At 34.7% G+C, this 16,383-nt stretch overlaps 2 protein-coding genes across 2 annotated transcripts; one reads left to right on the forward strand and one right to left on the reverse strand.

Moving 5' to 3' along the window:
* The first annotated feature begins 298 nt into the window (after nucleotides 1-298).
* Nucleotides 299-7,844, forward strand: LOC126823560 (protein PIF). Its single transcript, XM_050552468.2, has 10 exons — nucleotides 299-392; nucleotides 1,284-1,363; nucleotides 1,786-2,328; nucleotides 2,868-3,197; nucleotides 3,958-4,155; nucleotides 4,617-4,790; nucleotides 5,230-5,582; nucleotides 6,453-6,540; nucleotides 6,823-6,902; nucleotides 7,297-7,844. The coding sequence occupies exons 2-10, from the start codon at nucleotides 1,288-1,290 to the stop codon at nucleotides 7,315-7,317; spliced, it is 1,863 nt and encodes a 620-aa protein (XP_050408425.2). The 5' UTR covers nucleotides 299-392; nucleotides 1,284-1,287; the 3' UTR covers nucleotides 7,318-7,844.
* Nucleotides 7,845-12,358: 4,514 nt separating this feature from the next.
* Nucleotides 12,359-16,383, reverse strand: LOC126823835 (protein PIF). The gene is made up of 7 exons (XM_050552855.2): nucleotides 16,081-16,383; nucleotides 15,677-15,871; nucleotides 15,031-15,195; nucleotides 14,224-14,579; nucleotides 13,512-13,599; nucleotides 12,852-12,931; nucleotides 12,359-12,521 (listed from the first exon to the last, which is right to left on the reverse strand). Exons 1-7 carry the CDS (start codon nucleotides 16,379-16,381, stop codon nucleotides 12,501-12,503), a joined length of 1,206 nt encoding a protein of 401 aa, XP_050408812.1. The 5' UTR covers nucleotides 16,382-16,383; the 3' UTR covers nucleotides 12,359-12,500.

The raw sequence follows: 16,383 nt of genomic DNA on the forward strand, positions 1-16,383 counted from the left end.
AATTTATTAGTTAACAAGGGTTGATCTGAAATTAAAGGGTGATGTCGTTATTTGCGGAGGTTTCAATAGCTGGTCATTGTTGATAAGTGGTTGGTTACAGTCCACGTAAAACCTCTTTTAAATCATCAAACAGTACGTATTTATATAAACTGTGGTGATGAAGAAAACGACTTTATTTGCTTAACAATTTGACAATTGAATTAAGATCAGTATTATTAAAGTTTGCTGAGATAAAAGTGGGTTGAAGTAGATAGTGACGTATGTTTGTCAACAGTATAAATTAGGGAATGGCATCCGCTATAAATACGAATCCCACTGTTTGGGGTCTTATTACACTCCGGAGAAACATCAGTGTAAGTTTTCAAGACTGGCTAAAAAAGCTGCAAAACTAAGTAAGTAAAAACGTTTTCTTTACCAAATATTCTTAATATGAAATAAAAAAAATTATATTAGCGCAGTTATCTGTGGAATATATATATTATTATTATAATTATTATTATTATTTTCTTTTTTTCGAAAATCCAATTGTAAATGCCACGAATCTGTTAAACGTTTTATTTGAAATGTGTTTATTTATGCTGTAACAAAGTAGATTCTGTAGTTCCGTAACTGGTTATCTGTTTTAAAATATAATTAATAAATCATTTACTTGCAACACTTCATTGGTTATTTAAAATGGTAGAATATCTATTTCTATTTCAATTTAGAAAAATATTGTCGTCCTCTTGGTGACAGTATTCAGTTGGTCGTTTGAGCTTATATTTAAAAGTTTGCTATTTTTAAATAATAGCTTTTCTTTTTTGTCTGTCAAATGAGACCCTGAGATCGTTCTTTTAATTAAGGTTTTAAAAAAAATGTACAACCGTTGCCAAAGTTGTATGATATTAACTAAGGAGATGTTTGGGTGTTATCGTTTTAAACTGACACACGATATTATAAACCGATGATAGGGTGGAAATGATATTATTATGATATAACTATATTTATACAAAGTTAAAATATTAGAGAATCGAATAATTATCATTTATCAGGCCTCCATTATGTCTAGTATTTTTTTTTTTTTTTTTTTTTTTTTTTTTAGTAATAATGCCATAAATAAATGCCTACTGGGTTAAATGTATTGCACTTTTTTTTTGTTTCACTTCCAGCTATATCAATACTTTATTTTTAGTATTCGACCTATTAGATCAATGGTTCTAAAAATTAAAAAAATTCTAACGATGTAACAATTATGATCAAATTTTCTAAAATACCGATTGTATTTACTTAACCTTTTTCTTCAGAAAAATGGCATTTAAATGTTGGATTTCGGGGTTATTGCTGGTTATGATTATGAATTACAATGGAGGAGCTAGTGTGTCAGGTATTATTAAACTTACTTGCAAATAGAAATCATAAAGTTGGTTATAAAAATTAGTTATTTTCATTTACAATTCAAAAAGTTCGTTGATGACTCCTGGTGTGAAATTTAAACCCCAGTTATAATAATATACTTTATAAACTAGAAAAATCGTGAAGCTACTTGTTTCGTTCTTATGCGAACTCATCGGGCGTAAGTAAGATTGTGTGGCTATTCCTTTTACACGGTCGTTGGGGACCGGATCGCAGTGGAAGTCTCGGATGGATCGGAGCAATTCTGTTTGCTTCCGTAGTTATATACACCAGTTTACAGGCCTAAGAACTAAAACAACAGTTTGCATGGTTTTTGTATACTTAATATATTCTGGGTTTACAAATTATGAATTGTAAACACGGCTTTGATTTTTCTTCTTTTTTTCTTGGTAGGATGTCAAGATGTATTAGATATAGTAGTTGTTGTTGATGGTTCAGATAGTATATCAGAAGCCGATTTTAGTAAACTAAAGCAAGCTATAGTAGATCTAACAATCCGACTTAAGGTTGACAAAAGTTATACAAGATTTGGTTTGGTTCTATACAGTACCACAGTATCGGACAAAATCAATTTCAGTGGCGAAAAAAACACGCTTGCTTCTCAGATTGGTGCACTCAGACAGCCACGAGATGGTACCAACACTCACCTGGGTCTATCCGCTATGATTGATATGATTCAAGGCAGCGGAAGGAGAGGAGTTGAAACTATTGGTATAGTTATTACTGACGGAATCTCTAAAGATAAACAAGAAACCGCTAGACTGGCTAATCTAGCCAAAACCATAGGGGTAGACATGTATTCCGTTGGTGTTGGAAATGAACTCGACGAACCCGAACTTCAAACCATCGCCTCCAGGCCTCAACAAAGTATAAAATCCCAAAATTTCAGCACTTTAGGTGCTACCCTTTCAGATCTTTTGCCCCAGATTTGCCCAGGTAAGTAGAATTTTATTTAAATCCGAAATTTTTATTTTATGTTCTCCTATTTGGTTCTACTTAACAGATAATTCATGTCAACCATTATTGTTATTATGAATTTTTATATAGCGAAATTTCCACAAAGAGTTCTCAAATGCCCAGTACAATAAAAATAAATAAATACATAAATGCAAAAGAACACAAATGTTCAAACTAAGATAAATCCCAAATGTTCAAAGTAAAAGTAAAATATAAATTGACAGATATAATCTGAATACTACATTATACCGATCGATCGTAAAAAACTTCAAAGTATCTAGACTGCTGAAACGCGTAAGCATACTCACATGGTTTAAGAAAACGGAGTTTAGTTCTTTTGGGAGTTTAAAGCAAAACTAGAAAAAACTAAGCTTACCATTGGCCCTAAAAGTCAATCAAATTCAAAGTTTATAAGTAGAATGTTCATAATGTGATGATATCAATGTCGTTAATGTAAAAGTGCGTTGAATACTATTAATAAATCATCAAAGTTGAACTTTCTCTATTATTGTTACTAGTTACAACAACCACTACAACAACAACCACTACTACAACCCCAAGACGTACAACTACCACGATAACACCACCAACAACAACAACCAGAATAACTACCCCGGGAACATCTGTAACAGATAAGGTCGGTGAGCTAGATTCAAAGTTGTGTGAAGGATGTTTAATGCCAAATGGAATAGGATATCTTCCCCACCCAACAAACTGTGAAAAATTCCTTCAATGTACTATTGAAGATGGAACCGTTAAAGCCCTTGTACGGTCATGTGGAGTGGGACTTTTTTGGGATATGAAAAATTTTATTTGTAACTATCCAGATGCTGTAAATTGTACTTCAGGTAAGCTTCGTTGTTTTTTAAATAGTCATAAACATATTATATAAAAACTATCTGTATATTATATCCATTCTCGTTTGCTTGTTAATGTCGAGGAACCTCAACGAAACATCGCTTTAAATTAGAACAGTAATTATGTTCCATATTATGCTATTGTGTTGATTACGTATAACAATTGCTAAATGCCACTCAAAGAAGTTATTCATAAACATTATATGAAGGATTTTTTAAAATAATAATTCGTTATCTATTTTGAACTATTATAGCCAGAATGGTGATCTCTCTATATCTTACATATATTTCTTCTTTAAAATCAGACGAAAATTGTGTATCGTTTTATTTCTTATGCGGTGCTGCATTGACATCTGTCATATTCTTGTTTGACGCCGGTGTTCAGATAACGCGTACTTATTGACCAATTAAATTGTCTGTATTGGTATACACAAGTGTACAAGCCGGGCATCTTTTAAACTTGTTATACTTACAGCACCGACAATAAGTGTTATTATCTGTAATCATTACAGACCTGGGACTGTACAGCGCAGGGGACCTTTACGAATGCCCCCCCCCCCCCCGGATCCGTTGTTGTTTATTTCTTGCAATGTCAATAATTTGTCTTATCCGCGGGTTGGTCTTAAAACAGGTTTTTATTTGCGTGTAGTGCGGTCCTCCTACATGTATACACTATTTATTGTGAACGCGGACTTTAAGCTTCTTGCAATATAATGCACGAGTATCCATAGTTATTCATTTGCATTTACAGATCCTTGCCGAAATCCAGGAACCACACTATACAAAGTAGAAGATAACTGTCGTCAATATCGTTCTTGTGCTGACAAATCATTTATACCTATGTGCTGTGATAGGGGTTATTCATTCAATGATCTGTTAAAAAGCTGTCAGCGTGATGCAGGTTGTACAGATATGTGCCCAGGAGAAGCTAATGACCAGCCAAACACAGGTTAATATCTTAGTAGCAGTATAGTTTTGTTGTTAGATAATTTCATAAGCTATTTGCGACATTTCGTCTTTAATGATATGATTTCATGGTTTAATTTTGAATATTACTCATTAAAGTGAATTGGGGTTTGATATATTTCAATCATTAATTCATCATCATTATCCTGAATAGTACATAACAAAAGCGTGTTGATGATCTCACGTGGAATTTCTGGTAGATTGTTCGTCATTTAGTATGTACTCACACGTGTCTAAAATGTAGAGAATCGGAATCTCTTACGGAGATGCTTATGGAGAAGAAACTATACAGACCTGTAGAAACGGAACCAGTTATTCTGGTAAAAGTCTTATGCCTTCGAATTGTCACATAGTGCTGCACGCGAGAGATGTCTATAATTGTCAGCATCTATTTTATTTCCAATGTGCATCACTAACTATAGGCATAACTTTTTTTTACTCCAGATTGTAATAAGCGTTCTATCGCCGGTAATCCATCTTACTTTGAAGAAAATGTTCCCGGAATTGGATGGATGAAAAGACCATGTGGAGCTGGTGTAGGATTTAACCCAACTTCGTGTGCATGTACGGATTTCTTAGATGTTACTGAAGCTACTACTTCAACATCAGTATCAAATGGTAAATATTATATATATAATGATATTGTGGTATCTGAGTGATCTTTCGATTAACATATTTTCTATTTGATGCAATTTTAAATGCAGTTTCTAATGAACAAATAATAGATCTAAAGTTATTATGTAAACTTGTTTTAATTTAAAATTAGGTATTGGCAGACATTCAACAAATGATTAACGATAATTATCCACAGTCTTCAACATTAAAATCACGGTAAGATAACAACATTAGTATTTGACACGAATTATTGGTACATTCCAATCAATATTGATGTTGTTATCTTACCGTGAGATATTTAACTCCTTTAAAGTAAGAAGAATTTAAAAGTATTTGGAAGCTTTTTGTCTCGATAACGGTATTATGATACTACTACTAAACGTAATGTATCCAATTATACCAGATTCTTAGTTCTAATACTATTATTTATGCCTCTTTATAGAATGCAAAGCCACAGTTAAGCTACCATTTGATAACGGTGTAGTAGACGAATCTGGTAATGGTAACTGGGTTGAGAATGTAGGAGTTGTAATTGAGAACGGTGAAGCTTATTTCGATGGTAATAGCGGCCTGAGAATCCTACGTTTCTCCAATGTTGCTCTTGGGTCTACGTTTACGATAAAGATGAGGTATAGGACAGAGGGTACAGTTTTAGGACAGCAAGCTCTGGTAACTAATCGTGATTGTGGTAAACCAGGTTCTGTATCTATTCTACTTGATCAAACTACCACTACTTTTGGTATGAGAACAGACGGTGGTCAAAGTACTAACGTCCCAGTACCCGTAGGAACACAGGTAAGCATACTAAAAGGAATCTGGGAGTGTGATTTGGCTTGGGGCCCCTAAAGTAGTTAATGTCCTCGTGTAGTTAGTGGCTTTTTCTAAGTTTTGAGTCTCTTGTTATATCTAGAATTCACGATGTCGTTGAGGAATCGGCAAGATTGTACGATGTTAAGTTTGTGCATAAGCTAGAAACACCAGAAAATACTAATGAACGCACAATTTTATAGTTATTTTTCAAACAGTTTCTCCCGCCCGAGAGGCCCTGGGAGATGGCTATTGTCAAGATCAAGACAGGTATAGCTGTGTTTTTCCTGTAAATCATTGTTTTGTTTTTCATTTCGACAATTAAGTTTAGCCCCCGGGCCCATTTACTTGACTTGGTACGTGTTTCTTATTGCTTGCAATGTCTGTGTAGTTTGTGTCATGTACGCAGGTTTGCACGTTGCGTGGTCAGGGAGGGACAGATATCATTCTATCAACAAGCAACCTCTGTAATTGTAATTTTATACCATTAAAAGTGTTGACACGAGACATTGAGTCGACTGGTGTGGTTTCGAATCCCCGGTTGTACGTGACAAGGAGTAGGGTCGCCTGTCCAACCTCGTGGGGTTTCTCCGGGTCCTCCGGTTTCCTCCCACTGCTAAAGACCCCTACGCGCAAGCGAGTTGTTGAAATAAAATTAAACCATATGTTAGTCCCGAAATGACCTAGTGTGTGTCGAGTGGACGTTAAACCCCATTTCTCTCTCTCTCGGTGACATGAGATGTAAAACAATGTTCCATAGATTAACCGATGGGTTAATCTGGTTAATCTGGTATATCACTATAATAATATAGACAGTCTACAGGCATATATTAATAGATAATTTCTTGATCGTTGCAGAGTCAATGGAAAGTCATTGAATACAGATTAGTGAATGGTGTTTTAATTGGTCAAGTTGATGGTAACACTCAACAAATGGGAACTAGTGGTAAGTCCCATATACTTGTTTTGCTAAGTGTTGTGATTTTGAAAATTAAGTAAAGCCGAAAAGCTGCTATCCATATACACTTTATACACGGTCTTTACTTCTATTACATAAACATTTAATTCAGAAATCGGGCTGATTTTATACCCAGTAACTTCGACCTGTGTTTTGAATGTCAAAACCTTCACTTATAGTGAAGAGTGTTGTGCGCGAGATTGGGTATTTTTTCACTGAATTGTTTTATTTTTCCTTCAAAAATTGTAATTTGTGATTTATGTTTTGTAGGTATGATTGGTCGAAGTGAATGTGCTCTGCAGATTGGGCGTGGTAATACATTCAGTAACTTCAAGGGTTACATTGATTACGTAAGTATATTCATTTAATGAATTAATCGCAATCGCAAGATAATCTAACTAGTGTTCATTATTGCCTTAAAACATGGATATTGACAATATGTCTACCCATGAAACCTTTCGACTAAACGCATTTGCTGTTGCCGCTACGTAAAGGTGGAATTTACTTGTTTTGTGACATCTTTGCCAAACTTCAAATCTCGCCCAAAAAGACATCTTTTCCAAATTCATTACAGAAATTAACCAAAAACTCAAGAGCGAATAAACTTTTGTATATAGCTTTCTATGCGCTATTAGCACACTCTGTGGATTTGGGGCAATATGACTAGACTATTGCCGATACTCTTAATTAGACGTTATATTTGTGTATGATCTTATTTTGATATGGATTTTGTTTCTCCAACAGATCGAGGTATATATGTGTTAAAAGTTGACAAGATTTCGAAAGAGTGAAACTATAGAGTAGAAAAGTGTCAACATATATTATAGGACGGGTGGAGATACCATTGGAATACGAGATCGAAGTTGTTCAAATTTGACAATTTTTTTAATTTATTTGATCGTGCTTAATTTATTGTTCTATTTTCCTGCCAATGAAATACGAAATTAATTATGACTAGTCCTGTTAAAGTAACTAACATGTACATTGTAATACTTGCCTTTTAACACAAGCATTAATTGATCATTTTAAATAATCGTTGCTGTACGATAAGGAATAATTTATAGTTACAACTTAATTGTGCCATTGTTAATGTTGAATAGAAATAATCTAATGTATAATGTCATTACTAGTAAGGCCATATCGGATATAAGAATCTCAATAACATTTGGTTATGTTTGTTTCAGAAATTTAATGTAATGCCATGTTATGTCGACAATGTCAGATGAACCTGTTTTTTATATTTATTTATCTTTTTGTATTTTTTCTAAGCAAATAAACGATATTTCGTGTTATTTCTATTCTTCAAATAATTTGTTCTGTGATGCTAAAATACGGACTAACAGAATAAATGTCTTATCTAGAGCAAACGGGGGTCGCGGGGGGGTGTGGGGTTGGGTGAACGGGAGTCCTTGGGTGTGTGTTGTTAGTACATTGGTCCCTGAGATCCTTTGTATAACTTATAGTTGAAATTGGAATAAGCGCAGACGGAAACGGATATCACATTAATAATGGAATAAAGAAAATACAAAATGTTAACCTCAAAATGACCTAAATATTGTTCACATCTTCTCTTAGCACAACTTACTTAAGTATACAGAAATATGTGCCATAAATTGGAAAAATGCTTCAAAATATGCAATGGGCTATAATTATAATCGCTGGGTCGATTTTTACTTTCAGCTGAAATTTATAATCCATATGGGGGGACTGAATGGCCGAATGGTTAGCACGTGCACGCTGTATCATAAGGTCTGTCATTAAGTCAACTGGCGTGGTTCGAATCCCCGATTGTACGTGACAAGGATTTGGGGCGCCTGTCCAACCTCGTTTGTTTTCTCCGAGTCCTCCGGTTTCCTCCCACTGCTAAAGACCACTACGCGCAAGCGAATTATTGAAATAAAATTGAAGCATGTGTTAGTCCCGAAATGACCTAGTTTGTGTCGAAACAGCTGTCTGGTCGTTCGGATGGGAAGAAAGATCGAGGTTCCGTGTACACATTGGCGTGCACGTAAAAGATCCAGTCTTCATTAGCCCAGTCAGGAGCAGAACAGTAGACGTTGAACCCCATTTCATTTTATTTCATGTTTGCTTCACTCTGAACCGAGATATTAGCGATTCAGTTTTAAGCTAGCCCGGAACGTCATTACTCGGTTCTCGATTATTCATTTTTACGTAAAATTATCACAAAATGTATTCAGACCCACTAAATATCGGAGGCTTACAATGGCATCGAGAGTTGATTATGGTTTGGATAATTAATTTATGTCTAATTAATAATTTAAATAACATTTCAGGCCTAAAGAAAGACCTGCAACAGGCAGATTTACCTCTTGCATAATGCATGTTTAACAGAAAATAACAAAACATGAGGGTAACTTAAAATGCTTGTCGTTGTTCTAATGGTGAAGGAGGGTCGGGTGGAGGTGGGGGCTGGCAAGGCCAGATATAACAGTAGGCCGTAGCGCCGCTGTCCGGGAAAAATTTCCCTCATAACACACTGTATGTGATACACCCGTCTCCATAAGCCCAGTCGGTGCAGAAAAGGAGGATGTCAAACCCCATTTCATTTAAATATTAAAATTTGTACAAAATAACCAGGCTGTCAGTGGTATAGCTAAGTTTTCTCACTGTGTGGTGAAAGTACCTAATATTACCTAAATATAAGAAAAGAAAGACAGCTGAATTGGGCGAGCAAATTAAATTTATATTTACTCTAGCTCTTTGAAGATAAACAAATGCAAATATACTTTTAACGTTTTTATATGATAAAGAATAATAATATGTTGATTGTACATTCTGAGGGTTTATAACATTTTATGTTATATATTGTTACTTGGTGGTACGAAACGTGCATATTTTTGTGACCTAACGGGTCGAGCAAAGCTAGAATACAAACCATAATTAAACTTCTAGGGAGTTTCAAATGAAATAATTTTGTGGGGTTTTCTCTTTAACTATAAGCAGCCGAGCATAGTGACTCGACATTTTATTATTGAAATAATAATTAGATTTTATATTCCAAATGAGTCTTTTGGGATCTTACTTAATTTCCCACAAACCCGAAAAAGAGCTCCAAAAAAACCCTACTGTTCTGTAATATCGCGACAGCTATAAAGTCAGATAAATAAACAAAGGATTTTAAAAGAAAAATGTATCGACACGGGCAATAATATAACGATAATATTGTTAATCCTATTGCGGTATATATAAACATACCTACATGGTTAATCTCGAGAGGCGTTCTTATTGTAGTGTAAACATCAAAAAATATTTTTTAATAATTTCCATTCATCACCTGTGCTTTTTCACATGAATACCTTTTAATATGTATCGTCCCAAAGTATGTAATTGGTTTTGAATCTGGAATAATGTGACCTAACATGTAACATAATACATAGCAGCAACGCTCACTCTTCGTATCACGGTGGCTAGTTGACTCGATAATTTGGAGGTCACATGTTCAATAACTTGGAAGTTCCGTGTTTGATCCCTGCATTGACCGAGAATGTTCATCGGGATTACCCGGCGTGGTTCCCTCTTGTTAGTGGTGCAAGTTAAGAGTCCCTGGCAAGGGATGACGTATAGTCGTTTGGATGAGACGAAACCCTATTTCATTTAATTTCTTCACTCACCACAGGAAAACTTATGATATGAAAGTTTCTTCTAAAAACCCTATTTCATTTAATTTCTTCACTCACCACAGGAAAACTTATGATATGAAAGTTTCTTCTAAAAACCCTATTTCATTTAATTTCTTCACTCACCACAGGAAAACTTATGATATGAAAGTTTCTTCTAAAAAAGACTAAGTCTTAATTAGAAATAAAAGATGAGCAGAACTACCTGATTAATATTTTTTCACGTTCTTGTTTGTCTGTTTCGTGGTACGTGACAAGGAGTAGGGTCGAAGGTCCAACCTCGTGGGTTTTCTCCAGGTCCTCCGTTTTTCTCCCCCTACTAAAGACCCCTACGCTCAAGCGAATTATTGAAATAAAATTAAACCATATGTTAGTCCCGAAATGACCTAGTTTTGTCGAGTGGACGTTAAACCCATCTCTCTCTCTCTCTCTCTCTCTCTCTCTCTCTTTCTCTTTTGTTTCGTATACTATAACTCGGCTAATTGTCATTCATTTTCAACAAATATGGATTCAGCCCCGTTTCCACACTTTTATGTCCGATGAAAATTGACAGAAAAGGCCAATCAAATTGAACGTCGAAGGTCCACGTGGCATGGGGGATAGAAAGGGCGCACTAAAAAATGAATTCATTCGCTATGTAGATCCAGACACCCGTCGTCTAACATATTTTTCATGATGGCGGGGAGATGGGAAATAGTTGCCGACAGACGCATATTTCCAACACCACCCCACTTTAAAACTAGGCTGTGTGTTGAAAAATCTAGAGTTTCAAACGGGTGAATTCTTTGAACACAAAATCATTCTTGAACCCCACGGCATATTTAATCTTGAAATCCAATGTAACTGTTCATTTAAATCAGATGTCAATTATACACAAAATTCGCTAATAGCATAGTCAAATACACTTATACCTTATTGAAACTCCACTTTAATATTATTCACCTGCAGAACAAGGGATTGCATTAATATCAAATAGTGAACGAACTATTGAACTCTGCAACCTGACACTTTTTCTACATGTAGATCCCATAGAGTTATCAATGAATATGATATATTCTGAGTAATGTGACAACACCTGCATAATCAATTCTTTAATTCTTTATGATTTTGTAATTATTATTTTTACTAAATACATATTAGTTTAAAGACTTTTGGCAAATATTATCGACCATCCTTGGCAATGAAGCAAACGCCTTATATAGAACAATCCAGGAAGAGGTGTTAATTCTGAAAAAAATGGCCTGTTTTGTATTGAATTTCTTAGCAAATACGTAACTCAAACATCTATTTGTTCGGGTATGAAAAGATACAGGGTGTGTCATCATATATACGTCATATGGGTGGCTTTTGCTGCCGTTTCCATTGGTGGAAAGGGATTATATTATTGCTCCATTGCGCGTATCACCTGTATATTATTATAATGGATGGGTGTAAACGATGTGGCGATGATGACAAAATACCTGTCGTGTCGTCTTTTGTCGGTTAACTCTAACTAGAAAAGTATTAGGGAGCTGTCTAAAGCGATGGTCTTCCAAAATCGGAACGTTACACTTCTTTTTCCTACCCCTATAACACAATTGGTTAATAATACAAATGCAGTCTGTGTACGTGAACCGGTCCTTTCATTATGCAACTCATTATATGGACCAATTATGCAGCTGAGAATTTGGATTTTAATGTTTCTGTGCAAAATGTAATGCTAAATTTTGCTCCCTTCCTCATAAATGTTAGCCTGTACTATACATGGTAGTGTGTACGATAATATATGGTAGTGACGATATAACATTCAAAACTTGAGAAGCTTTGTGAGTATATAACACTAAACGGATAATCTACGATAAACATAGTCTCTTATTGCATAAAAAATATCTCGCACTGACCCGCAAGAAAGAATGTTAGAAAGATAATGGTATTTTAACATAACAAAATATCACTAATTACATAAGAATTTTATTTTAAAAAGCAGACATTTGGCTTAGAAGATACAATAAACAATAATTATAGAGTATTTCACAGTTATATTATTTCAAAAGAAGAAAATATCCAACAAATACAAAACATGGTGATCACATTAAATTAATAAGATATTGAGAAATAAACATATTTATGACATTTAATATAATGATGATATACTTCTCTGACATTAAATTAAATTAAATTAAAGGGGTGTTTTTTTATAATTACAAATACATCATACAAAATTTAAAATAAGAGTTTTTAGGATATTAAAGTTATAGACATATGTAAGTACCGTAATCTTCATATATAGCAGCATGCAAGATGATACTTAAACTTCTTTACTTCCGTTCTTTAACAATTATATACTTCAAACTGTTAAATAAAATAAATAGTGTAATCACTAAATCGTTCAATTTCTCACTTCGAACCATTTCGCCCACACTATGATATTATACGTAATACTGCCATTATAATACCTTTTTAAATTCACAAGTCATAACTAATCCAATAAACGCAGGCTTATATAATAATTATGTCCATATAAAATACAAAACCAGTGAAGATGAACGATTGATTCTTGGGTATTTTCTGTTATGTTTTAGTATTTCGTGGTCTAATGTTCAAATGGATAATGGTTTCATAAATACTAGTAAATCCCAAGAGCAATAAGACAAATAAATCCACAAAATTAATAATACTTACGTAATCAATGTAACCCTTGAAATTACTGTATGTGTTACCACGACCAATCTGTAGAGCACATTCACTCTTACCAATCATACCTAGAATATTTAAAGGAATATTGTCAGATAGTACAGCTGTGTACTACGATTTAATTTGCCATGGAGACAAAGGCTGACATTGTGAGCTGCTAATTTTCAATTTAGAGTCCATCGAAGCATCGTATTTGAGGCGGTTTTACCCTTAATCTGTTGATTAGTCGACGGGTGTCCAGTGCTTTAAAAAAACGATTATCTAGGCTATGCTTATTTGCAAGCGTGCTTGAGGGATTAAAATCATATTCAAAATGTTCATCTGCATCCATATACAATTATTTCATCCTGTAAATTCAAAATTCAAGTTCATGTTACCAGTACCTAAATTCAAATTGAAAGATACTTTGAAATAAAATATTATATTATTGTTATTCAACTTGTACTGGCCAGTCCAAGTAACCGGTATCATGGCTTTGCGCTCATCAGGAAAAATATGGAATTTCCGACAGGGAACTTCATTATTATCCCATAACACGACTTCTATCATGCATTTTTCAACCTTATTAAACTAAATGTAAAAAAATATTCCAAACAAATTAAAGCATGCCAGGCAGAACAATAAAATATTAAGGTAGTAATAAAGTACCGATATTTGTTTTCTGTAACGTATTTCCATCAACTTCACCACTGAAGACATCGTTATCAAATCTGTAAGTTATGTCCCTCCATTCGCTCTGGTAAATAAATCAATATTCATATACATGTGGAATATTAAAATGGCCTGTATTCATACGTAGTCATTAAAATACACTTTAATAACCTACCAGTACACTGTTTCAGTATTTCGGCCAAAGACACAAGCTAAATGTAGTACAATTATGTAAATAGAGATGTGAAATTATCATACAAACTGTAAGCATACACAGCATCGTGCATGTTTGATCCAGACATAGAGAAGAAACTTCTCGGCCTAAAGCTGTAATTCCTGACATTCATATATTCGAATGAAAATACAGCAATATTTATGAATTTAATGATTATTATTTTTTTAAATCGGGGGGTGGAGGTGGGCAGGGGTAGATTGTCTTTGGGTGTGTTGGGAGGGGGTAGATGATCTTTGGGGTGTGCTGTGTGTGTGTGTGTGGTGGGGGTGGGGGTAGATGGTCTTTCATCGAGTCAATTGGCGTGGTTTAAATCCCAAGCTTGAACGTGACACTGCTAAAGACCCTTACGCAAAATAAATTTGCACTATATGTTAGTCCCGAAAGGCCCTTGGTTTGTGTTGAGTTAAACCTCATTTACCTCTCTTTATATTGCATATACAGGGCGCTGTTGGTACCACATCAATCAGTTCTTACCTGACTTGCAACAGTAATAGGGATATCAGTTGTATTACCATCTTCGGTTCTCATCCGGAAAGTAGTGGTAGTTTGATCAAGTAGAATAGCTAGAGAACCTGGTTTACCACAATCACGATTAGTTACCAGAGCTTGTCGATTAGTAACAGCGCCATCCGTTCTGTATCTCATCTTTATCATGAATTTGGGGCCTAGTGGGGCGTTGGAGAATCGCGGAAGGCGAAGTCCGCTGGCAACACCGAAATAACCAGATCCGTCGTTAACATTAACAGCAATGTTTTGTACCCAATTATACTTTCCAGACACGTCTCTCACTTGTCCATCATCAAAGGTTAGTCGAACGATAGGGGTGCAAGCTGAAATAATAAATCAGGTGAAGCATGTAATCCCTAAATATCTGGTCCGTATGCATCGCTAGTACTTAAGCGATATCACCTCGGTGGAAGCGGACGTAAAATACAACTAACAAACAACATCTATTTAATATCATGCCTTATGTATTGGACGTTAAATTTGTAACAAACAATATCTATTTAAAGAACTAAGCCAAATAACAGTATCGAGTTAAGAATAAAATTTAAAAGAAGTAGATCTTACATAATAATGTATGAACGTGAAGCATTTTAATTCTTAATTATGTATGTACAAAGACCCATGAACCGAGTACGGCCTCCTAAAGAAAGATTGCTTCAAATTGCCCTTAACGTGTAAATCAATTAGAAATAATTGTCTCTAATAATTTGAGTGTAGATTAAAATATTTCACATTTTAGAGGACAAGTGAAAACCTGAATAATAAATCTCTTGCCTGGTTGAACAGGGATGGCTCCGGCAACGACTAAATCAATCGTACATTCACAATCAGCATGACGATAACCTGTATATGGGGCACACGATCTCTCCGTCCATCCACGACCAGGTATGTTTTCTTCATATGAACTTAGCTTCCCGACAATGCTTCGTTTATTACAGGCTGTTGAAATAAATGTATGACATATATTAATTTATTTAATCTATTATATTTAGAATATCGTGCACTGGGCAAAACAGGCTTACTAAGTAACAATTTATGTAGAACGTTAAAAACACAACTATATATTTATTGATAACACTGTAATAAAAGTGACCGAGTTATATATAACATATAGTGTCATACGTCCTCATCTATTATTGGAAATAGTTTTAGAGAAAGTGTCAGGAAAGTGAGTAAGAAAATCTTATGGTTTACATAAAGAATTGAATATGGTTAATCTAATGTGTTATTTCGATTAGTATTGTGGCTTGCCCTAACCGATTAAAGATTAACTCGAAGTCGATTTGTTAACCAAATCCGTTTTAAAATTTCAAGAAGACAGATTGTTATCCCACAAAACATATCAAGACATAAAACGAGATTTTTATTTTTGATCCAAATCAAAGCTTCTAACATTGATAAAAATATCCGTTATACTCACTAGGTTCATCTTCAGCTTCTTCTCCTGGACATAATTCGGTGCATCTAGCATCTGGTTCACACTGATTGTTGACGACACTGAAGGAGTAGTTAGGGGCACAGCAAGCTGGTGCCGTTAATCTCTTTTCGCATGAATGATACATTCTACAGTTGGTAGATATTTTATAGAATAATGTACCAACATTTTTACACGGGTCTGTATATGAGATAAAAGAAATTGAAACATTTTTTTACAAAAGCTACATATAGGTTCGACGACATTGCCCACAATGAGTGATGATACAAATTCACACGACATATAAATATACAATTTTTGATGTACACAGGAACAGATCAATTCAGATTGTCATTCGACAAAACACGCCAATGAGTTTAATTAAATAGTGATTTAAACAAACTACTTACCGTTGACGCAACTTACAATGCCTGGGTAGTTACAGGTCAATCCGTTTTGATCCCAGAATAAGCCCAATGGACATTGCATCTCGTTAGCTTTAACACTGCCCTCGGTAGAAAAATCACATTGAATGTACTTTTGACAATCTGTAGGATGGTTGTTGTACCCTATACCATTGGACATTTTACATCCTCCACACAGAGCATCATCGTCTGTTGCTCGGCGACGTCTTATATTTATCCTTTTGGCGGAATTAATCGCCACTAGCATCATTACCATGGCTCCCAGGAGCAAAATCTTTGACGCCATAA

This window comes from Patella vulgata, chromosome 6 (assembly GCF_932274485.2).
Source record: "Patella vulgata chromosome 6, xgPatVulg1.2, whole genome shotgun sequence".
NCBI classification, from domain to species: domain Eukaryota; kingdom Metazoa; phylum Mollusca; class Gastropoda; family Patellidae; genus Patella; species Patella vulgata.